The sequence below is a fragment of the Sorghum bicolor genome, chromosome 1 (genome assembly GCF_000003195.3).
Source record: "Sorghum bicolor cultivar BTx623 chromosome 1, Sorghum_bicolor_NCBIv3, whole genome shotgun sequence".
Lineage (NCBI taxonomy): Eukaryota > Viridiplantae > Streptophyta > Magnoliopsida > Poales > Poaceae > Sorghum > Sorghum bicolor.
This window is the reverse complement of record NC_012870.2, coordinates 17,344,470-17,368,447: the sequence shown is the minus strand read 5'-3', so window position 1 is coordinate 17,368,447 and position 23,978 is coordinate 17,344,470. Positions and strand designations below refer to the sequence as shown.

At 42.0% G+C, this 23,978-nt stretch overlaps 1 protein-coding gene across 3 annotated transcripts; it reads right to left on the bottom strand.

Annotated features, from left to right (window-relative positions):
• LOC8065696 lies at positions 859-5,933 on the bottom strand. 3 transcript variants are annotated; one of them, XM_021451715.1, is made up of 4 exons: positions 4,892-5,933; positions 3,582-4,130; positions 3,232-3,499; positions 859-1,428 (listed from the first exon to the last, which is right to left on the bottom strand). In XM_021451715.1, the coding sequence occupies exons 1-3, from the start codon at positions 5,780-5,782 to the stop codon at positions 3,389-3,391; spliced, it is 1,551 nt and encodes a 516-aa protein (XP_021307390.1). In that variant the 5' UTR covers positions 5,783-5,933; the 3' UTR covers positions 859-1,428; positions 3,232-3,388. The 3 variants fall into 3 exon arrangements, with proteins under 3 accessions (XP_021307390.1, XP_021307389.1, XP_021307391.1); XM_021451714.1 differs by having other exon boundaries at positions 859-1,425; XM_021451716.1 differs by having other exon boundaries at positions 859-1,401.

The window sequence follows — 23,978 nt, the reverse complement described above, 5'->3', positions numbered from 1 at the left end:
CGGGGATGATAATGGAGCCCTATTTCCTTGTAACACTGCCGGCGGGATGAAACGCCCAAGTTACTCATATTTGCTACTGGGTTGTGGCTTCTATCCAAGCATTCCGACTATTCCCGAAATCTCAATTCCAGTCTTCCGGCTAGGAAACCCGTGCTGTGAGTTTCATTTCGATACTGCACAAAATCCGGTTACATGAGGGTTTCATGGTACAACCATTTTTCAGGGTTAGTAGAGCCTTTTCAATACCCCCCCCCCCCCCCCCAAAAAAAAACCCCCGCTATAGCCTTTCAAATGATATGGACCTGAGATGGGTAACAAAACTCTATGGACCTTGATGGGCCTCAAAGCATTCTACTAGGATGGGATTTTGGGGCCGTGCATACACCAGGCCCAGAGAACATGTTCATTTGTTCACTACTGAAAATAACACTGCCATCCACTCAAAAAAAAAAAAATACACTGCAATAGAAATTGATGATTCAATACTGGAGATTGGAGGGCATAAATATAAACCATTGTTCAGAGGATAATTTGATGGAGGTTTATGTTTGACAATCAGCATTCCCACAATGATGAGAAACTGGAAGAAACCTGAGTCCTCACACAAACTGGCTAGAGTAATAGCAAGCAAACTAACAACTAGATCAAGGTATTGGAAAGGGAGTTAGGTCCATGCATGTTCATTTAAACTCAAACAGTAGACAGACCGCAATAAAGTGACTTCAACACTAGATGAATTATTATTAAAAATACACTAGATGAATTATAATTAAAAATACACTAGACGAAGTCGAACATAACTGAAAGGAAAGAGTAAACTTCAGGGCCTGTTCTGTTCAGCTCGTTGAAATTTCAGAAGAAAATGAAGAAATGGTTCGATTCTCTTAGAAATCTGAAAACTTTACCCGAGTTACAACAGGTGTGGATGATTCTAGGACTAGATAAGTCCAAATTCTAAAGTCAATTGCTCAAATATCATACTGGATCCTGACTAAAATCCACAACGACTCTTTGGTTAATGCTGTCTTCCACAGGACAAGGCACAGGACGGGAAGGTTTTTGAAACGTCACAGGAAAGAATAGATTGAATGAGTTATCCCTCACAGTTGTCGACTGTCGTGCTTTACACTGTTTCACAGCCTAACTAGGGTATGAACTATAAAGAAGGGTTACAGGATTATAGCACTAAAATCCACGACTAATATATTACTATTCTTACCTGATTTCACACACTTCATGGAGAGTCCACGAAGGTGAGTAAACTGGTCTCGAGAATGAAACCAGACAGTTCTTAGCCAACCGCAGCTTTAGTCAAAGGCCTCTTCACTAGGCCTCAGTCTCCAAGTATCAGACACCAGCCACATAGAGATTCCAAAGCAAAAAATCTCCAGCATGTCTTTTCTGCAAAGTTTCTTCTGTCAGCAACTGCTACAAAAGGCAATTTCAGAAAGTGCAAGTCAATTTGGCAAATCGTACACTTCTAGCATATTTAGACTGATTTTTCCATTAAAATCAACAAAGACAAGACACGACTTTGCTAACAGATTGGCATGTACGCAAGCACAGCATGAAGCACTGACTATGGCAAACATTACATAGAAACATGAAAGAACAAAAAACATTTAAGAGAAACAGTTAGCACCAAAACATGGAAACAATAACTGTTCCTTTTATGATTCAGATTCCATGCACTGCTGTGATTGTGAACACTTTCCCGCAAGCACAGTATTTGAAAAAATATACCTGATAACAGAAAATTGACTTGCAATCTTCTATCCAAGGAACTAGATCCACAATTGTGCTTTTATGTTTTCATCTCTAGTTGCTTCTATAGGTTTATAGTTTATAGTTGTTGAGCTTAAGAAAAGGAACCTTGTGCAAGCTATTCAACATTGGGGTCATACACTAGAGAATATGGAACTTAAGTGGTGCACTTTCAGGTTAAATCATTTTTCCGCTAACAGGAATATTTATGACCAGGTGATTGAATTAATACAAGCATTTCCCCCGAATTCTGCCCAGGAAACTGGTTGATCATCAATATGACTGTTAACTAGACCAGTGATCAGCTTTGAAGGAGCACATGCATGTATTCAACTAGATCCATGCAAAGCAATCATTTACTCTATATCACAGTGACTCAGCCTCCTCTAGCCCTACAGCACTACAATACACTAACCTAGTATAAGACTACACCAGAGGAATTATAAAAGTCAGACAGTTCAGAATGAATCTCTTGTCTCCAATCAGCAAGCATACTGTTATTTTCTGTTGTTTTCCATTTTTTAGCAACATGCACATCTACATATCCCTCTAGAATTCTATTTTGAGCAAAGGAAAAGTGAGTCTTGAACTACACTCAATGGTTTAACACAAAGAAGTTTTATCCTTCTAAGTAAAAGGATGAATTAGTTTGTATAAACCCCCAAAGACCTTTGCTTCCTACAATAAAACAAGCAGACAAGTATCACTGGCAAAGGAAAAGTCAAAGAAAACCGGCAAAGAATGGCCTATCCTGTTCATACCAAGAGCAAGAGTCAGGTTCAAGGATAGTTACGGTAACAATTGTGCGAACAGGACATCTTTGTGCAGAAACATTAAAAATAAAAACACCATCTTTCAGAATTCAGAAACTCATCAAAATAGTAAAAACTTTAGCTATTATGGCAATTTTATTATAGGTGCCTGTTCGCATAACTAATATGAGAGAGGCATCATTTTGTGTAATGTTGAATTAGGCAACAGAAGGCACCTGTGTAAAAAGTGTATATAATTCTGAAAGCAAGGTACGAAAATAGAACATTAAGGACAACCATGGTCATTAAATTAACTATGTGCACATGAAATTAGTTTGGAACTCCAGTAGCTAAGGTGCATCACACAAGGCTTTTCCCAAGTAAAAATGAAATAGTTGTTAACTTCATTACATATCATTTCCATATCTCATTCATGTTGAACTCGAAGCTGTTAAAATTTTAGCCCACGAATGATGGCTCACTTAATCTGTTCTTGGCAGTAGATGCCCTGTAGGTAACAAGGTGGCAAGAAACAATAAAATGATTGCATCAAGCACATGATTGGTCAACAATACTGGAACAGCAAAATGTATTAGGCTGAGAAGCCATCTTAATGCTTTATGCTATAAAGTGACTTATAGGACATAGGCACTTCTCATTAACACTAACATGCTATTTTTAAATGTAATCCATTAAGAGAGGATACAGAAACTACCTTCAGTAACTACCAATTATAACAAGCAATTGGCTACTGTCAAGCGTTTGAGGCGGAAAAAGAGCCCCAATGATACTTGACTCAAAGAATGTAGGGCGGTAACTACATCTTCCAGGTATCATCTGGACAGAAAATATACATCTCTGTTTCCCATCAGTCATAAGGAATCAGAAGCTGAGCCAAAAGTCCCACGTCCACATTGCCGAACAAACATAAATAGAGTACCATCAATAGATCCTTTGAGTGCACTGCACAACCTTCTTGGTGCCTGTATCAGTAGAATGGTAACTTAGCACATGTAAATAATTAAGAGAGGCAATGAGGTACTGTTAAGAAATTATAGTACAAACCAGATGCCAGCGCTTGCTTAATGGAGACGAAGAAACTTGGATCTCATCTATGTCAGGTAAAGGGGGTGACCGGAAGCAAAACACCTTTCTTTTGAGGTCATCCCTAGCACTTGATCGTGCGTAAGATCCCCTAGTTATGTTTCCATCCTTCCAGACATCCTTCAAGAAAAATAAGATTGGCTTCTTGCACAAAGACTTCTGAACATCTCTAGTGTCAAAATCAAATTCATTTCTCTGACTCATCCTATTATAAGCAATGTAAGTGCGTTGTGATCGCTCCAAATCACGAGGAAGAAGAACATTGGGGTATACTTCAACAACATAGCCCAACGAGATAGCAAATGTAAGCTTTTGGCTTTGATCATAACAAAGTGAACGCTGCAGGAAGCTCATGGGTTCCATTTTCATAGCCTTCGTAAAGAGCTCCAGACTCTCAAGAGAGTTCAATCCAGGGTATATGGGGTCCACGAGCTCCACATGATGGATACTGATGAAAGGAGCAATTGGATGAGATGCCAATAACCCATGAGCATTGCCTCTGATATCCCACTGATATATGACAAGAAAAAATGACATTAGTAGGTTAGAAGGATGGATAGGTTTTATCAGCATATATACTCAGAGTCTCAGACTAATGAAGCTGAAAATCAATCTAATCTAATTTTTTATTACGATAGCAGAAAACAAAACATTTTTTAGTAAATAAGCTATTATCATTCTTAGACACATCCACTGCCGATTTTCAGAGTGGCATTGAGAGACAGAGACAATACTGCAGAATAACCAAGCAAATCCTGGCAAAAGTGTCCAGGGAAGAAAAGTGTCCGAACAAAAGCAAGCTTCAAGTCCTACCAAACTTTCCTTTCACTGTCATAACCACTCTGGCAATGCCCTACTTTTGTTGAAACACAATCAATCAATGATAAAATTGACCAGCTCAGATGGGGCAACAGTGGAAAGCATTAGCTTCCTTTCTGTCCTAATGAAACAATCATGACTGATGATATATGGTAAAGTTTGAAGCATCAACAGAGGCATCCAGACCAACCTCTACATTGGGGAATGATTCATGAAGAGTCCACACAATTTTTTCGGGTGTTTACATATAGAATGTGTAACTACTCGCGAATGGAAAAGAGGGGTCAATCCACGAACAAAATTCATTTGTGGCTGTGGCTGAGAACTAGTTTATGAGGAAGTGCCACATAGCACAATAGTAAAAGCAGTACTAACTGTATCAGGCGATCAGAGTTGTAGCCAGCAGCTTTACAATTCAATCCCGGCAAAATTTTGAAGAGTAGGCTAGATACCTGGTGGAATCCGTACTCGCGGGACAGGGGCACGCCGAGCTCCGTAATGCAGGCATGGAGGCGATCGTCACTTCCATACAGCTTGGGGTACCTCTCGATGCACACGTCGAGCGTCTGCGCGAGTGCAGCGGCGAGTGGGAAGCTGAGCGCGACGCCGCCACCCCCGAAAGCCATGCTATGGCTGAAGTAGGTGTTGGCGGAGTGGCTCTCGGACGGCGCCCCGACGTACACCATCTCCCTCCAGTCGTACTTGCTGAGCACGGCGACCAGGTTGTCGGCGCACAGCACGGTGTCGTCGTCGACAAGCACGAGCCACCGCGCGCCCGCCCCTCCGCCGACGAGGCGCACGGCCTCAGCGGCGATGCGCGCGATCCGGAGCCCCGACGGGTGGCCCGTGGGGTTGGTGTACCTGAACCGCGAGGTGTCCTCGGACACCCGGATCGGCGGGAGGGCGCCCTCCCAGGGGGCGCTAGGCCCCGGCGCGGCAGGCGCGCCCGCGTCGAGCCAGACGTTGCCGCGCATCGCGGCGGGGTCCCACCACAGGCGGACGTACTCGCGGCGGCGCGGCCAGAGATGCGCCGACCCGGCGATGCCGAAGACGATGTGGCCGAGCGAGAGAGGCGAGGCAGCGCCGGGGCCCGCGGCCGCGGCAGCCGCGGCGCGCGCATCCGACAGCGCCGAGTGCTCGGATGCGGCGGTGGGGGGCGCCCCCTGGGACGGGGAGAGCACGAGGAGGAGCCAGAGCGCGGTGGCGAGCAGCAGCGAGAGCAGCGCCAGCAGGGCCGCGGCAAGCGGGCACTGCCGCGGCGGGACGAGCGCAAGCGGGAGGAGCGGCGGCTGCTGAGGCGGCGGATGCGGAGGTGAGGAAGCGGCGTAGTGGGGCTTGGGCATTGGACTCGGTGGTGGACGCCGCCGCCGCCGGTGGCCACGGACATTGAGGGGGTAGCGCAGGCGAGACGTGGCGATGTTTTAGGGATGGACGGTGGGGACGGGTGGCTGCCTCTCCTTGCAGTTGTTAACATCACGCCATTCCATTTCAAATCTCACTTGCCTTTTTTTTTTCCTTACAAAACCAATTACTTCCCCCCACCTCCCCCCAAATTATAAATTTACAATAATTAATTAATTTTGAATATCTTCTCCTGATCGTGTCTTTAAATATTCATTGGGATGGTTTGAATTTTTGAATTCCAGATCAAAGTGTCAAGTATATAAGTACTATGTAATCTAGAGACCATTGAGATTTAAGCTTGCACGTGGAGGATGGTGACAGGATTGCGCACCAGTCACCGCTGATGAGACGCACAGCTTTCTATTTAGCTTTTTATAAGAGAGGGAATAATATAGGTTTCTGACTTGTAGCGTAGGTGAATGGTACTCCAAGGGAAAGAATATGAGGCTTGTAGTGGGCTTCAAGCGAGTGCTGCAAGGCAATGCCATGTGTCTAGATATCGTCTTCACAAATAATTCTTTTATGGGGCCTGTAGAATATGTTCTCTCCTCTCATCAATCATTGTTGAGATGTTTCTGTAAAAACAAAAAAAAGTTTGGTTACTGTGATGCGAGCGAGATACAGCTAAGGAGACATCACAAGTGTGGTTAAGTAGCTGGCTTGAATTAGGTCTTGTTTAGTTCACAAAATTTTTCGTTTTTGGGTACTGTAGCATTTCGTTTTTATTTGACAAACATTGTTCAATCACAGAGTAACTAGACTCAAAAGATTCATCTCACAAATTACAGATAAACTGTGTAGTTAGTTTTTATTTTTGTCTATATTTAATATTCAATGCATGTAACCAAAGATTCGATGTGACGAAGAATCTTGAAAATTTTTACGAACTAAACAAGGCCTTAACAGGAAGTGGTTGGGATGCGTGAGCTGAAAGTTGCATCTCAAGCAACTCATGCTGCAGCATCTAGATCAGTCTGCGGTTTGTCAGGAAAATAATTACTGTCCTGTAGTACGCTAAGCCCTGATTGATTGTTTGCTAGCGTAAACTCTGAAGCCGATGAGCGAGCGAGCGTGTCCATGTGACCGGAGAAAGGTCCGGGCCTTTGCAAGCTGCAAACATCTTTTGCTCAAAAAAGATTGTGGAAATTCTGGTGCTCCATCGTTGTCCTCAATTCCTTATTCCGTTATTCGTGTTGAGATTGAACAGCGTCCGTCCAATTCTTCCTCTTCCCCCTGTCTATTTTGTGTGGATTTCCTATCTTTTGTTTGGGGTCCCTGGCATCCATATCTTGATAAAACTATGTGACACTATTCTGGTATACCACATACGCAGACATCACCTATGGCATTGCCTAAAATTAAACGAATAATAAAGTCAGTTTGTGTTTGTTTTCATTTTCCTTTGCAGAGAGTAGAAAAATATGGACAAAAAACTTGGCCCTTGGTTATAGCTCTCGAAGACTCTACCTACAGTTACATCTTAGGTTTGTCTTATAGGGTCCACACTTAACATAAATCCATCCTAAATTGCTTTCTCCCATTGCAGTTCTAAGTCTCAACCTCCTATTTTTTTAAAGATCGGATGGACGGGAGAGCAGCTCAAATTTGACGAGGATTTATGGTGCCACTATAAATACCAAAAATAATACCTTTCTGCATGATGTATAAATAACGGGAATCCAACAATGCCTAAAACTTATGCCCGAACTTTCCCTCTTCAGCTCAAGATATATGCCAATAGTAAGAGTGGACAATCCTCGATTTTGCACTAGTATCGCCCCAAAACGCATCATCAAGTTGATCACCACTCGCTAGGGATGTACTCTCCGGGCAACTTGCTAGCAACTGCAGCGGGGAAAAGAATTCAATCGCAACAGTCCCTATAGAGTAGTTGTGAGCACCTACATGTTGTCCACCTCAACAATGTACTAACATACTTATTAGCACATGCAAATGTAATATCCACATCAACGCAACATATCATCCATTAACATATGTTTAATCATCCATACCAGCATGTCACATCATCCATCAACATTAACTATAATAGTTTATTCCTATATAAGTAATTGCATGTAGTCTAATTTTATTCTAAATCATCCGTAGTTCCCACAGCAACGCACGGGGTATACTTCTTTTATATTCAAATGAAGAAAAAGTCTTACAAAAGAGGAAAGGTACAAGAACTATACCGAACTTTGAAGACTACTTCTAGATTCTAAGCAGAGCTTAACTCACTCTAAGAGCATCCCAGCAATCCCCCAATCCCACCCCTCATCCTCATAAAAATGTCATATTAGGGGAAGATGACTCACATTTTCTTCTCTGCCAGTCTCCAATAGCTCCTCTTTTTTGGTGGACACCAAAAAACACACCATCTCCCCTCAAATGAAGGGGGAGTTGTATCTCTCCCAATAGAGTGGGGCCCATCGTAACTGTTAGTTTCTTCCTCTGTGCATTCATTGAGGATCTAGAGCCAACGCCCATGGCCAGAGGTGAACAGGGTCAGGGACATCGGAGCTCCATGGCCATGGAAGTAAGGGTGGAGAGGGTGAAGGAGCAACATGTCTAGGCTGGAGGGGACCGAGGAGATCCATGGCTGCGAAGGCTGCTAAAGAGCTCAAGGACACATGGATGGAGGAGTGCCATGGCTAGATCCGTGTGTGAGAATACGATGGCGGCAACAAGAAGAGACTGTATGGGAGAGAAGGAAGGAAAGAAAAAGGATTAAAAAATAAATCATGACAAGTAGGCCCCATGTATTAGGGAAGATTATTGGGCTTCTTGAAATGACCTAGATTTTTTCACAAAGAGGAAAATCCACAAATTCGAATTATAATGTGATAATTTAGAAATTGAACCATCGCATTATCATATATTAGTTGTTATCATAGTCATACATCATAAAAATTAAGATTACAACACTTGGTCAACAAACCTATTTACAACATTTTTCTAGCAGAAACACACACAGGTCTTATCAGAGTTGATATAGCGCATCAGCGGTGAAGGCTCCTCCTCCACGAAGAATCATCAGAGTTGGCGTAGTTTGTCAGCGAGCGTAGCCTTCATCTTTGAACCAAACTTGAGCACAGGAATGAGACCATCTAATCCTTCTATTCTCTAGATGTCATCGTAGATCTCATCCAGAACCTACTAAACAATTTTTAGTACGATTTGTATTGGCCACTGGCTCCCACTCTATGCTTTTGCGTAGCTTATGGTAGGTGGAAATGCAAAGGGTAGATCAAAAGGCCTACATATATGGTTGTAGTTTTTCCTATGCAAGTTCAATAATATTTTATAAATATAACATTTCATAAAGTTTTAATCCATCCCATCACATATGTCTCACCATACTCTCACCCTCTAGGCAGCAAGGACGACTCCCGCTCGTGCCTTGCCTCAACACCCAACGCTGGATCCATCAACAAACCTAGGGGGAGATAGAAATGACTCTCTCTCTCTCTCTCTCTCTCTCTCCCTCTCTAGTCAAGCAAAGCGAAAAGATAGGAAAGGTTCATAGCCAAAAAGATAGTATATGTATCGATCGATCAACCAGAAACTCTACAGAGGTTTACACTAACCACAAGAATACCATCATCGACGATCCAGCTCGTCTAGGCTGATGTTGGGCTGCCTTCCAACTAAACATGATGCCACCCTACCACTTAGAACTAGGACCATGCTGGAGTACCACTGACATGCTGAGACTATGAGACGTAGTACCGAGCCCACAAGGTCACTACGCTGTCTTAGGAGGGTGTGGGTCCTATGCTCGTACCTCCCTACACTATCCTTTAACAACCTAGTAGTAGTGGCACCGCTCTAGCTGGTCGTACATCCATCCCATTCCATGGCTAAGGCGAGTGATGTGTAAGGCTTCCTACGAACCGGTTCTCAGAACTCATGAGTCCTTAGGGGGACTAAATAGGACATCTTCACGAGGGGCCAACCGATGCCTCGCTCGATGGGACATTCGGCTATCGCATGCTAAACAACACCTCCCATCCTGAGGCTTCGTCCCATGAAGACACTCCACTCTAGGGCCTCTTCATGTCACACGTACCCACCACAGGTATCTCTTGTGGAGAACGCCCAGGTAGCATCCCCTGGCAAGACTTGTCCCAACACTCATCATAGATCCTGCTTGGTCGACTCGACCCTCACCACACACCCAAGACACACACCAAGATCTTCCCAAGTTCATTACCATCTCATTAACTAGTTATCAGCACCACGTGCCTTATCCACTCATATTCAATCCTCTATAATACATCACATCACAGATATAATGCGTAGAAGAAGCAGTAGCAAGTAGTATGCAAGCATCTAACCTAAGAGTAGGTGTGTAAGGGTATAAGTTGCAACAAGGTAATGGCTCACAAGCATTTCTACCATGTAACCTATCACAGTTCATTGCATAAAAGTAAAGTACTAGCATCTATACTATAGCATGTCTAATGGGATTCTATGAGGTTGGGTGGGATGTGGCACCTATTGAGTGTCATTTTTTAGATCCTCAGTGCACTTATAGTCGTTCTCCTCCAAGGTCTTTCTTCAAACTGGTTTGATCCAGTCAATGCTATCCCTAAAGCGACTACCTCGAAAGCGACAATCAAGATGAAACAATCAAACCACTAGACCTAGAAAGACTATGGAAGTAGGCAACAAAACACTGAAGAACAACTACACTAAAAGAACATAGAAGGGGAAACAACTTAGCCCTCTCGGTGGATATCTGATCCTTGGGCTAAAAGAAACATGAGTTGTTGTTCGCTAAGCACGAGCCCAAGTCTTAGGTTAGCCAATACTTCCTAGGTCGATCATGTCGACCTGTACAACTTTAATAACAATGGCGTAGACTCCAACTCATCTTAAGTAAACACCATAGTTTATGGACTTTCGATCCAAGCATCATAGAGACTGACAAGAACCAAAAAGGCTACAAGCATGAGAAGTTTTGGTCTCCCTCAACCCATACACCATTATAATTAATGGGAGCTAAGAAAGGGTGGAACAAGAGAGAAAGAGACGGGGAGTGGTCTACTCCTTCCAATCCACACACCATGGTAGAGGTGAGGCATCAAAAAGAGTGACACACATGAGTGCTGAAGCTACTTGTAGGGTACCATAACCTAGGTGCACTAAATGCACTAAGACATCCCTAGGGTTCTTAGCAATGCGGTTGTCACCATGAGAACCAAGGAAATGCTACGGTCAAATAGGTACAAGCATACAAGAGTTTAAGCGTGAAGAACAAAAAAGGTAGGAAAAGACATGAGATTCACCTTCCTTTGATCCACTTGCCATAGCAATGGCGAGAATCATAGAAATGGAATCAAAACACCAATCGAGCAAAAAGGGCTCCATCCACATCTTATTGGATCAACGAGATTGAGATCTAGAGAGAAGAAGAATGGAGTCCACATTCTTTTGACCAACTCGTAATGGAACAGATGAAGGTTGGAAGAAAGGAGACATAACCCACGATCTACTCCAGACGCCACTCCAAACGGGGATTTAAATGGTGAAAAACTGATCCCTGTCGGGGCTGGGGGGATAGAGATGGTTTCATGTCCCTCAAAACCCAATCCCCATATCCCTGCCTTGTAAGGTTGCAATGCAGGAGTAACCTAACAAGGAAAGGCCCATCTAAAGGCCCAAGTATAGATAGGTGAATATATATACCCTAAGTAACCCTAATCCTTCATCTCACCTTCGACTTCCACACCAGACGCCACTCCACCGAGGCACCACCACCAGCCTTCATGGCTCCATCTCACTTCCCACCCTCTCCCCTTCACCTTCCACTTTCTACACACACCACCCACTTGCATCTCCATGGTCCATGCAGTCATGTGAGTGCCTGAGCTTGCACAACATGCTGCATTCCAAGGAGAGAACACTGGCATCTCAAATCTAGCCAGAATCGATTGAGCATCGAAGCCAGCAATAAGGGTAGGATTTCATCTGTGGAGGTGTGGCTCAAATCTATTCGAGCCTGCTCCTGCTGCCTAATGATTCAAGTGTGCTCTTGCTATCTGCATTAGAGTACTACTAGATCCATCTACAAGTGCAATGTGTATGTAAACATGCTTTAATGCTTGTACATTGGAGCTTACTGCCCTCTAGATTTGTGTGCTATGTTGACGATTCTTAAGAATCAATTTCAATTATCAAATAAACAAGGAAAAGGCCAATATACAAACAACACCTAGAATTAGGGTTTGATCTAACAGAATTCCATGAGTTTTGCTGTTTATCTATTTTTGCAGGGGGTTATCAGAAAATATGGAAGAAAGGCCCACACGTCGGGTTTACATAGAGATATTAACTTGTGCGCCAATTTTCCTCGGTCTAGAAGGTTCCAGAAGCCACACGAACGAACGGGAGGCCGAGCGGGCCCACAGGCAGGGCGCCCGCCCTACCCCCCTGGGCACCCGACCACCTCTGGTGGCCAATCATGGTGAATCACACAGATTATGCTCCACCGCCTTTGAGGATCAAGGAGAACCATTCAATCAAGGTCGGTTTGATCCGACGGCCCAGATTCATTTGAGAGGGCTATATAAGCAAGGCCCCTGGCCCCTGGAGAAATAGAATACCATTATTCATTAGCATATTTTCTAGAGAGGATTCAGAGAGAGATGTTCCTTAGGGTTCCCACCTCATAGGGCTTAGCATCCAATGTGAGAGTAGAACTAGTTCTACTAGATTGAGAGAGATAGACTGGAGGTGTAGATCGGAGGAAGCCCGGCCTGTCGGTGTCTACTCCGAGGATGTACCTGTGGGATCAAGTCTTCTAACCCGAGGCTTGCTCCTAGGATTCTTCAGTATTTCGACTTCTAAATTCTAGTAAGTTCTTTGTTTTATTGTTCTTTGGTTTTTGAGTTTACTTTGATCTCTTCGCGTAGAGTTTAGAGTAATCATCTCTAGCGTAAACGTGGTGTTTGGGCTAGGATACTCATAGATATCCCCTGTCTAGCTGGACCGTGGTAGTAGCGAGGAACGTGACATTTCTGAGTTACCTTTGTAGCCCATATCCCGTTAGCAGGATCGATAGGGTTTATAGGTGCGGGTTGAACATCCTCTATGGTGTCTAGATTCCGTGAGCCTCCCCAACAGAACAGTAGATCATCCTTACCAAGGTTAGAACGAGAGTGCGGTTGTAGTCTTCTCTATACATCACTCACATCAAATCACATAGTTTGTAGCCTAAAGGTTAGTAGTAATAGACCGGGTTAGTCAGATGCACGCTTTCTCCTAGTGGTAAAAATATAAATACGATACTCTGGATAACATCTCGGGTGAAGTGCTCACCGATATCCGTGCGCTTGCGGATTAATTCCTGATTGCGTTACCAAATTTCAACAAGCATTTCTGGCGCCGTTGTCGGGGATAAAGACGGTTTGCTGAGATAACCTTGAGTCTTACTACTAGCTTGTATTCATACTTTTATCTTCTCTTATCTTTTTATATTCTTTATTTTCTTTACTCTTACCTTATGGAAAACCAATATTCTAAATCAATCTATCAATTTGCAACACCTTCGAGAACTGACCTTTTACCATGGGAGTCATCACAGCCTATCCAAACATCCCAGTATAGGTTAAGTTCCAGGTTGATTGCCATGATTCAAAACCTATCCTTTTCAGGAAAGGAAGACGAAAACCCTTACCTTCATATTAGAGATTTTGAGCAAACATGTGATTGTCTTCGCATTGAAGGCATTTCTGATAAACTTTACGTTGGAAGCTTTTTCCTTTTTCTTTAAGGGGAGAAGCTAGACTATGGTATAGTCAGAAGGTAAGTCAACAACGAGGTGAATGGGGAGTCTTACGAGCCAACTTTTGTCTAGATTTTTATTCCCTCGACCGTATCGGCGACCTTAGACTCGAAGTCCTATCTTTTAAACAAAAAGATAATGAAACTTTGGGAAAATCCTGGAAACGTTTTTCTGATCTTTTAGAATCTGGTCCAAACCTTAATCTTGAAGACCCTGTTCTTTTATTTCACTTTTTTCGAGGTCTTCAGAAAGATCATAAACAAATGCTACATACAATGTCTAGAGGTTCTTTCTTTCGCATCCCTACTGATGACGCTAGAGCAATCCTAGATAGAATCCCAGAAGCTGAGATGGATAATACCCTCCATGATGAAACCCATGAAGCCGAAGTAGACACTCAGCCAAATTCTCCATCTACTTTAGCTATCCCAAGTTCCGAGCCACAAAAGGAAGAAATTCCACCTCCTGATTTCATGCTGGATATAGAATCTGATCTTTTTGCCGATTTTGGAAACATTTCAAACTACCATTCTATTGACAGACCCCAAAACAGCCATTTTAGCATTTATTTGCCAAGTGAACATCAATTGAGAGAGCTCATCTTAGTCATGAGTAGTGAATGGTTGGAGGAGTCAGAGCTTTCCTCTGATGTGATCCGTCTGGACACACCTCCTATAACTATACGTTGTGCTTATAATTTTGATCAATTTGATGCTCTCTATAATCCTGTTGTGGGGATCAACATCATGTCTGAATCTTTTGCACCTAAATTATTTAAAAATTTGGTCTTGACCCCCACAACAAAGGTCATAAAGGAATCTTCAGGGCGATTAGTCCCCAGTCTTAGAATTATTAATGTCCTACCCTTTATGGTAGAAGGCTCCATGGTTCATTTGAACTTCTATATCTTTGATACATGAGACTTCGACCTGTTGATAGGACAACCTTTTAGAAGACTCCTTTATGAAGGTCATACTGGAAAGCTACACATTTCTTTCGGAAAAGATTTTAAATTTCCAATAACGATTGTTGACACTAGCTAACACCACTTAGATACTAGGTTGTCATCCCCAGCATGGTGCCAGAGTGTACAAAGGTATTTATAAATGTAAAGGCTCTCTAGAAAATAATCTATTCTATCTGCAAGCGCACAGATAAAACACCTCATTGTAGCATTTCACCAGGATAAGTATTCCAGGTATCGTTATTTATAATTTTGCTCGAGAAGACAAGGGATGAAATTAAAGTAAGGGGCAAAATCTATCAAGGCATAGACTAGAGATAAACTTGCAAGAACATGATTACTAATGAGAAACTCGTCACACAGTCACTTACTTTAGCAGGGGGTAAACCATAAAGATAATGATAATGAATTATAAGTTCAAGGGGTAAATAACACAGCGATTAGAAAATAGACTACTCCTCAAATATGTAGGTGATGTCGGATTAGCTAGAGAATGGATTCTAAGTTATCTACTAACTACTAAGTCATAATCTACTCTAGTTATCTACAAGATCATATATAGCATAAAAGACTCTTCATTCATGTATAAGGAACATTGATAAAGTAAATCAGAGCATCGCATGACTTACTCCACAATACCGGTTCTGCCTGTCCTATCAACAGAGGGTGGACTATATAAGAATCAACGAAGCTGTCACTATCGCGAACTACCACACGACTCGGCCAATAGGATACATTTGCAGATAAATAACATCTAAGCACCACGCTCACATGTGATCTATCACCTAACTCCCTCGCGTCAAGAGCTAAGCGCTTTGCAAACTTATACATAAACTCATTATCAATTAGAACTATATCAAATATAGAACTAGAGCAAACTAAGAACATAATAATTAGAGACATAATGCAATTAGAACAAAGAATTAGAGAAAGATATGAATAATACCAATCTTTATTACCGAAGATCCGAATCCAGAGCGTAGTGCTCTACTTCTCTAATTGCTATCTAATCAAACCTCTAAACTTGAAGGATTTGGGAGTAGCTATTTCTAATTCTCTGTGGGAGAGAAGCTCTAAACCCTAACTTTGATGGCTACCTCTGAATAATGATTTCTTCTCTTCTCCCCTCCTCCAGGGGGGTAGGCCTTGGTTATATAGTCTTTTCAAGTGAATGTGGGCCGTCAGATCAAACCGACATTGCTTGTGTGGTTTAGATTGATCCTTTAGGTCGGTGGAGCGTAGTCCCGAAGCAGAGTCCCGATTGGGTTCCAACCCCGGGCGGGCGCCCAAGGGGGGTGGGCGGCCGCCCTGCCCTCGAGCCCGATCGTGCTCTCGTTCGTTCCCGTGGCTTCTGGACTCTTCTAGATTGAGAAAAATTGCGCGGCACGTAATTATCTCGTTGTAAACATGATATGTGGGCCTTCTCTCCATATTCTCTGATAACCCCCTGTAGAAATAGATAAACACCAAAGCTCGTGGAATTCTGTCAGATAAAACCCTAATTCTAGATGTTTGTTTCATATTGATCCTTTTTCATGTTTATTTGATTATTAATTTTAGTACTTAAGGACCGTCAACAAACTCCCCCAAGCTTACCCTTTGCTCGTCCCTGAGCAACTAGCTAAACTCAGACGGATCAGGAGTTGCTTCGATGTTTTCTTTCCTGACAGGCACACATGCTTTTACATAAAATTCTTCCAGATTAGAGTGAAGTGTTATAGAGTTTAGTACCTGCACTTAAATCTTAAGTGATCGAAAGACAAAATAATTAAGTCAAGCACTATTCCTCCTGTCTATACTTCACCTTTGTTCCAGAGTTTTTCATAAGTTTTCAAAATAAAACTCAGAGTTCCCAGCAATGATTCTCTCAAGTCTCTCTATATGTGGTATTTGTGGATCCTTACCATGATGTCACTTACCTATAGCTAATGGAATATTTAAGTGGAGCTCATAGGAGTGAAAAACAGCTCATACATATGTTGTCTAATCGAGCCATGGATCCAAAGGAACTCAGCATATAATTAAATCAAGATGTGCATGTGTGATGGAGTAAATGATAGTGATGGTAAAAATGTATAAGTAATAATAAAACTTACTTCTCATTGCTCCTCATATTGCTATCTCTCCTCTTCTTTGATCTTTGCTTTGGGAGAACATGGGCTATCTCTTTTTCTCTCTTTTTTTCAGGTGGGTAGTGGATACCCCTAATTCTACTGTCAGACACTTGTCCATTTTTTCCACTCAAGTGGGCATCTTTGTACCCCTAATTCTACTTCGGACACTTGTCCATTTTTACCTCTCGTCTCACTCTTTTCCTTTCTTTTTCGAGGTTCCGGACACTTGCCTCTTTTTATTTCCTCGCATATTTTTGCATAACCCATGCCTCTTCTGCATTGAATCTTTTTAGAGAGAGAGAATAACAATATTTGGGACAGTGAGTGATAATATTTTTAGCAATTTTAATGAATGGTGATGGATGGTGTAGTAGATGTGTGCAAGTGAAAATCTTAATTTAACCACATGAAAAGCTCCTAAGGGTCTACACAGCTCGATCAAACTCAATGTAAATATAGTAAAAGATGTTATAGCAAGGATGGCTGTGGTAGGTAGTTTTGTATACTAGGAACTCATCATGTAATTTGCAAGTTTTCAAAATAAATCTCCAGAACTTAGTGTAGTAGAAACAAGATAAACAGCAGCTCAACTCTATATCATGCCTTTCTCTTACCTAGACTTTAGTTTTATGCTTCCCAGAGATAGTAATTTTAGTTTTAGTAATTCCTGGAAGAACTCTAATATAAAAGCTAGGTACTTAAAAGTACGCAAACAGAGCAACTGTTCATTATTTCCATCATGCATCTTTTTTGGTCTTTTTTTTGTTTTTTTTCTAGAGATTAACACTTAACAGATAAAATTAAAGCACACTTATCTACACACTCTTTTTATTTTGTTTTCATGTTTATAAAGTGCAGTAAATCAAAGCAAGAAAATATTTATTTGGTTTTCTAAGTTTTTCCTTTTAAGATAAAATACTAAAATAGAAAAGAATAAATAAGAAGAGCAAATAAAAACTTACTTGATAAATTGGGGAGGAACTCCTCCAAGCTGGATGTTGACGTCGGTCTTACCCAATGTTCCAGAACCGCATCATGGTTGTGATGTTGTCGTTCATTGTTGTTGTATCTTGTCTCAGCTCTTGTACTACAGCGGCATGGTCCTGGTTCCATTTTTGTTGCTCTTCCAGGAGTCTTCCATGTTCTGCTTGCGTGTTTTGGATGTCGAGGAGGGTGTTGTCGGTATGAGTGAAGAAAGCACCGGCCTCTTTATAGTAGTCATTCGTAAAAGCGTAGGAGGCGTCGGAGTATCGTCCTGCATCAAATTGGGGCGGAGGTCTGGATCCTGAAGCTCCATATGGATCAGTGGAGTACCTGCCCGTATGAAAAGGCGGGTTTGTCCACTGGTGATCTTGGCCCTCCGGCCATGTCTCCTCTGTTGGCTCTTGTGGTTGCGCATGACGAACCCATGGGTCTCGAAGGACTCGAGGGTTGTAATCGCAATAATGCAGGTGCACTGCTTCTTCTGGTCCAAGGTCAGCTCCATACCAGGTGCGTTCTCGATGGGTGGTCATCCTTTCATATGCCACTCGCTGTGGAGCTCTCTGGTTCACTGGTGTTGCTGCAATCTCAATCAAAAGATTTTGAACAACGTAGAGGCCAAGGTTCGGGTTAGGTAACCGAATCTTGCCTTTATCATCATATAGCATATACATTACATTTCCCTCTTTCTTTAACATCCGAGCTTGTCTAAATGTGTCATAGCCATGGTAAATTCTTAATTCCTCTATGAAATCCAACGATGAGTTTTCTAGTAAGTGAAGATTAAAGGCTAGACGAGTGATAAGTGAAGTACATCCTACTGGTCCCTGAAGACTAGGTACACTAAGCCAATGAGAAACTAATAGTGTAACAGGTGAAGTGGGTACTTTATTAAAGGCAGCATATAAAAGTTGTAAATCTCCTACTCTTACTTTCCTAATATCATCGCGATAGAAAAGATTGTACCCAAGCCATTTGTGGAACATCCTAAGAGTGGGGTGTTCCATGTCACTGGTTCGGGCTTGACTATAAAAATTATCTCTAGATATTTCTCTCCAAAACTGGTGTCTCTCAAAATTGGGTAAATCGGAGTCAATGTTCAGGATGCATCTTGAAGAGAAACCAAGATGGTCGCTCAGCTCTCTCCAAGACAACATAATTTCCTGTTTGAACATCCGAAAAACAATTCCCCCCTCATAGTATTGTAAAGTGCAAAGAAATTTGAGGGTGAGAAGACGAAAACCCAGCTCGGTTATGTTCCAAAAATTTGTCCAACCTAACATGTGGAAAATTAAGTCAAATTCAGTGTCCATACCTATTTCTTGTAGTAAGATTGGATCAAGAGTAGGGGTGTGAATGAAATCTTTGTTCTTCAGTTGCTGATATACTTCTTTCTCCCTTCGGGTCTTCAGTCCAAGGTCTCCTATCTTGAGAAGGACCTTAACTTGCTGACCTGATGAAGATGATGGAGCTTGTGTGGGTGTCGGGTCGACGCTCATCTCTGATGGCTGTGAGGAGTGTCGGGCTGAACTCCTTGTACCAATGTTCTTGAGAGCCTTTCCTGCATTCTTCACCTTCTTAAACATCCTGCAAACAAAAGTTGACAAAAACACAACTAGTGGAAAATTGTGAGAGAAAATGTTAGTGGTCAGCTGTCCGGAATATCAGTAGTCCAGGGGTTAATCATTCAAGACAAGTTTCTATTTTGGTAGAGCCTCCCCCTAAACAACTTTTACTTCCACTTAGACAGCGGGATCACTTCTTGCTAGGTGATACTCACTCTCTATCAACTTCTTTCCCACTCTTCTCTTTCTCTCTACTCTCTTCTCTCTTCACTACAAGAGCTCTTTCTGGAAACTGATACTTGTGTGGTTTTCTAGAGTGCTTGTGTGGAGAGGATGGAGGTAGAAGGTGGCTATTTATAGGTGGAAGAGGGAGCAGGGCGGGCGCCCTTGGTAGGTGGGCGGGCGCCCACTCCTGGTGTCCATCCTGGGTGTGCCTCCTCCACTTGCTTCCTTGCTTTGATCTCACGCAGAATAATATTGTGTGGTGGTTGTTGGATGGTGGAAAGATGTCTGGTGAGTGGAAACATATTGATGGATGAAATTATGTGATGGGATGTATGTGAGGTGTGGTGTATGACATGTGGGACCCAAGGAGTGTGGGTCATGCTTCTAGAAGGTTACTATTAAATATAATGCAAGAAAAATCTATGAGAATTGAAAATTAAAATGATAATGGAAGATATTTTTGTGCCTCCACAATAATTAATAAATATGGGTTGTTACACACCATGAATATTATTTATATGGGGCTTTTGATTATTATACTAATGTTATGAATATATATATGACTAATGCAAGAATTAATTATGCAAGAATTTAAACATGAGAAAATTAATAATGCGGATAAATATCGATTTACCTCCCGGTGAGGGTTTGGGATTTTTAGGTCCCCCAAGCTGGACCTCCAAATCTTTTAATCTTCTGAGTTACCTTCCTCCGGAGATGGTGTCTCCAGTGGTTCTTCATGAACTTCCTTCACTGTAGAGTCTCTCTCTGGTCTGGGTTTGAATGTGAAGTGTTCTTCTTGACCGTTTATGTTGAACTTGATTTCTCCTTTTTCCGACATCAATGTGGGCATTGGCAGTGCTCAGAAATGGCCTTCCAAGGATGATGGACACTTTTGAGTCAGGACTCATGTCCAGTACTATGAAATCTACTGGCACCAGAAAATCTCTGATCTTGACTGGAATGTTCTCGGCGATGCCCAACGGGTGTCGAACCGATTGATCCGCTAGTTGTAGGCACATTGATGTTGGTTCTAGGGTCGCATGCTCAAGCTTTTTGTAGACTGATGCTGGCATCACACTGACACTTGCTCCGAGATCACAAAGTGCATTGTTGAAGTGTTGGTTTCCGATCGAGCAGTCAATAGTGGGGCATCCTGGATCTTCCTTCTTCCTTGGTGGCTTGTTGAGAATGGCCGCACTACATTCTTCTGTCAGCTTGATAACCTCAGTGGTGGGCAGTGGTCTCTTCTTGTTAAGAATATCTCTGATGTACTTTGCATATGTAGGTACCTGTATGGCATCGAGCACAGGTATGTTGACGTATAATTTCTGAATTACCTCTACAAACTTACCAAACTGCTCATCCGACTGCAGTCCTCTGTTTCTCCTGGGAAATGGCAAATAGTTGGTGTCGTAAAAATCTTTCCTCATTTCTCCAGTTCTTGGTGGTTGTAGCAGATCTTCTGCTTCAACTGGGCTTTCTTCTTCTATCACTGCTGGTTGCACTGGTGCTGATGTTCTTTGTTTCTCTTTTGGGTATGGAGGATCTCTGGTGGCTTTGCCTCCTCTAGTAGTTATATTCTTTACCTGCTCAATGTTAGTAGCAACAGGCAGTGTAGCAGCTATCTTTATTAATTTAAGCTCTACCCTTTTATTAAGAGTGTTTTGCTCATCAAAGGCAGTTAGTAGAAAATCCATTTTATTGTGTATATCTTTTAGAGATGATTCATTTGTATCTAGCCTTTGTTTAACTTCATCATTAATTTTGGTTTGTTGAGCAATTATCTCTTTTAATGAAAGTTGCTTGACAGTATTACCTGAATTCATACCTTTGCGATTGGGTTGACTCGAAGTTGGTTGATATTTGTATGCTGTCTCAATGGCCCTTTGATCTTCTTTGAACTTGGCCCTCTGGTCAATCCAATGGAGCAATTTTTCCATCTTAGTTGATAATGCATTTACTTCTTCTGGTATTTCTTCAGTTTGATGACATTGTTGAGCTTTATCTTGGAACCAGCTTTGATTTTCTGCTATCTTATCCAAAAGTATCTCTGCTTTTTCAATTGTAAGCTCCAAAAATGATCCTTTAGCAGATGCATCTAGGCACTCACGAGCCTTCTGGGTTAATCCATGGTAGAAGGTCTACATAAGTAACCATGTGGCCATTCCATGGTGAGGACAATCTGATATGTATCCTTGAAAACGCTCCCATGCTTCTAAAATGGCTTCTGTCTTCTGCTGTTGAAAACTGACAATATTTCCTCTTAAGGCAGTTGTTTTGCCTATAGGGAAAAACTTTGATAGAAAGGCATCTGACAAGTTCGTCCAGTTGTTGATGTTATCTTGATGAGTGTAGAACCACTTCCTCGCTTTCCCTTCTAGTGAGAATGGAAAAAGGCGAAGCAGTATGACGTCTTTGTCAACTCCGTTGATGTGGATTATGCTCCCAATCTCTAAGAAATTCTGCAAGTGTGCACTAGCATCTTCATGTGCCTTTCCACTGAATTGTGTAGCTTGCACCAAATTGATGAGGCTTGACTTGAGCTCAAACTCGGGTACTCCTTCTTCTACTGCAAATCTTGGACCAATTGGAATGTTCTCAAGGCTTGGAGCAGAGAATTCTTGTAGGGTCTTCTGTGCCATAGCTTCAGCAATTGGTAGCTAGCTTCTTTTTCTCTTGATTGCTTTGGTTCTGATGATGAAGAGTTGAATGTACCCAAAGTCAATCCTGATATACCCTGTATAAAAATATAAACATAGAAAAACACACAGGGTGAACCTGCCAAAGCAGAGGTGCCTTGTTATGATTTCTCACTTAGTAGCTGTTTTTATGCAATTATTTCTCTATAGTCTAGTCTAATATTTTATATGAATAACCTTGACTGATTTCCTGACTTTCCTTACCGTTCCTATATATTACCCTTTTGTTCCCCTTTATGACTTATTCATGAGACTCCCCGGCAACGGCGCCAGAAATGCTTGTTGACACTAGCTAACACCACTTAGATACTAGGTTGTCATCCCCAGCATGGTGCCAGAGTGTACAAAGGTATTTATAAATGTAAAGGCTCTCTAGAAAATAATCTATTCTATCCGCAAGCACATAGATAAAACACCTCATTGTAGCATTTCACCAGGATAAGTATTCCAGGTATCGTTATTTATAATTTTGCTCGAGAAGACAAGGGATGAAATTAAAGTAAGGGGCAAAATCTATCAAGGCATAGACTAGAGATAAACTTGCAAGAACATGATTACTAATGAGAAACTCGTCACACAGTCACTTACTTTAGCAGGGGGTAAACCATAAAGATAATGATAATGAATTATAAGTTCAAGGGGTAAATAACACAGCGATTAGAAAATAGACTACTCCTCAAATATGTAGGTGATGTCGGATTAGCTAGAGAATGGATTCTAAGTTATCTACTAACTACTAAGTCATAATCTACTCTAGTTATCTACAAGATCATATATAGCATAAAAGACTCTTCATTCATGTATAAGGAACATTGATAAAGTAAATCAGAGCATCGCATGACTTACTCCACTATACCGGTTCTGCCTGTCCTATCAACGGAGGGTGGACTATATAAGAATCAACGAAGCTGTCACTATCGCGAACTACCACACGACTCGGCCAATAGAATACATTTGCAGATAAATAACATCTAAGCACCACGCTCACATGTGATCTATCACCTAACTCCCTCGCGTCAAGAGCTAAGCGCTTTGCAAACTTATACATAAACTCATTATCAATTAGAACTATATCAAATATAGAACTAGAGCAAACTAAGAACATAATAATTAGGGACATAATGCAATTAGAACAAAGAATTAGAGAAAGATATGAATAATACCAATCTTTATTACCGAAGATCCGAATACAGAGCGTAGTGCTCTACTTCTCTAATTGCTATCTAATCAAACCTCTAAACTTGAAGGATTTGGGAGTAGCTATTTCTAATTCTCTGTGGGAAAGAAGCTCTAAACCCTAACTTTGATGGCTACCTCTGAATAATGATTTCTTCTCTTCTCCCCTCCTCCAGGGGGGTAGGCCTTGGTTATATAGTCTTTTCAAGTGAATGTGGGCCGTCAGATCAAACCGACATTGCTTGTGTGGTTTAGATTGATCCTTTAGGTCGGTGGAGTGTAGTCCCGAAGCAGACTCCCGATTGGGTTCCAACCCTGGGCGGGCGCCCAAGGGGGGTGGGCGGCCGCCCTGCCCCCGAGCCCGATCGTGCTCTCGTTCGTTCCTGTGGCTTCTGGACTCTTCTAGATTGAGGAAAATTGCGCGGCACGTAATTATCTCGTTGTAAACATGATATGTGGGCCTTCTCTCCATATTCTCTGATAACCCCCTGTAGAAATAGATAAACACCAAAGGTCGTGGAATTCTGTCAGATAAAACCCTAATTCTAGATGTTTGTTTCATATTGATCCTTTTTCATGTTTATTTGATTATTAATTTTAGTACTTAAGGACCGTCAAC

Coding starts and splice junctions, on each gene's coding strand:
- LOC8065696 (XM_021451715.1), bottom strand. CDS start 5,782: ATGCCCAAGCCCCACTACGCCGCTTCCTCACCTCCGCATCCGCCGCCT. Junction 4,131..4,891: donor GCGAGTACGGATTCCACCAG/GTATCTAGCCTA, acceptor GTCATATATCAG/TGGGATATCAGAGGCAATGC. Junction 3,500..3,581: donor TAAGCAAGCGCTGGCATCTG/GTTTGTACTATA, acceptor CTACTGATACAG/GCACCAAGAAGGTTGTGCAG.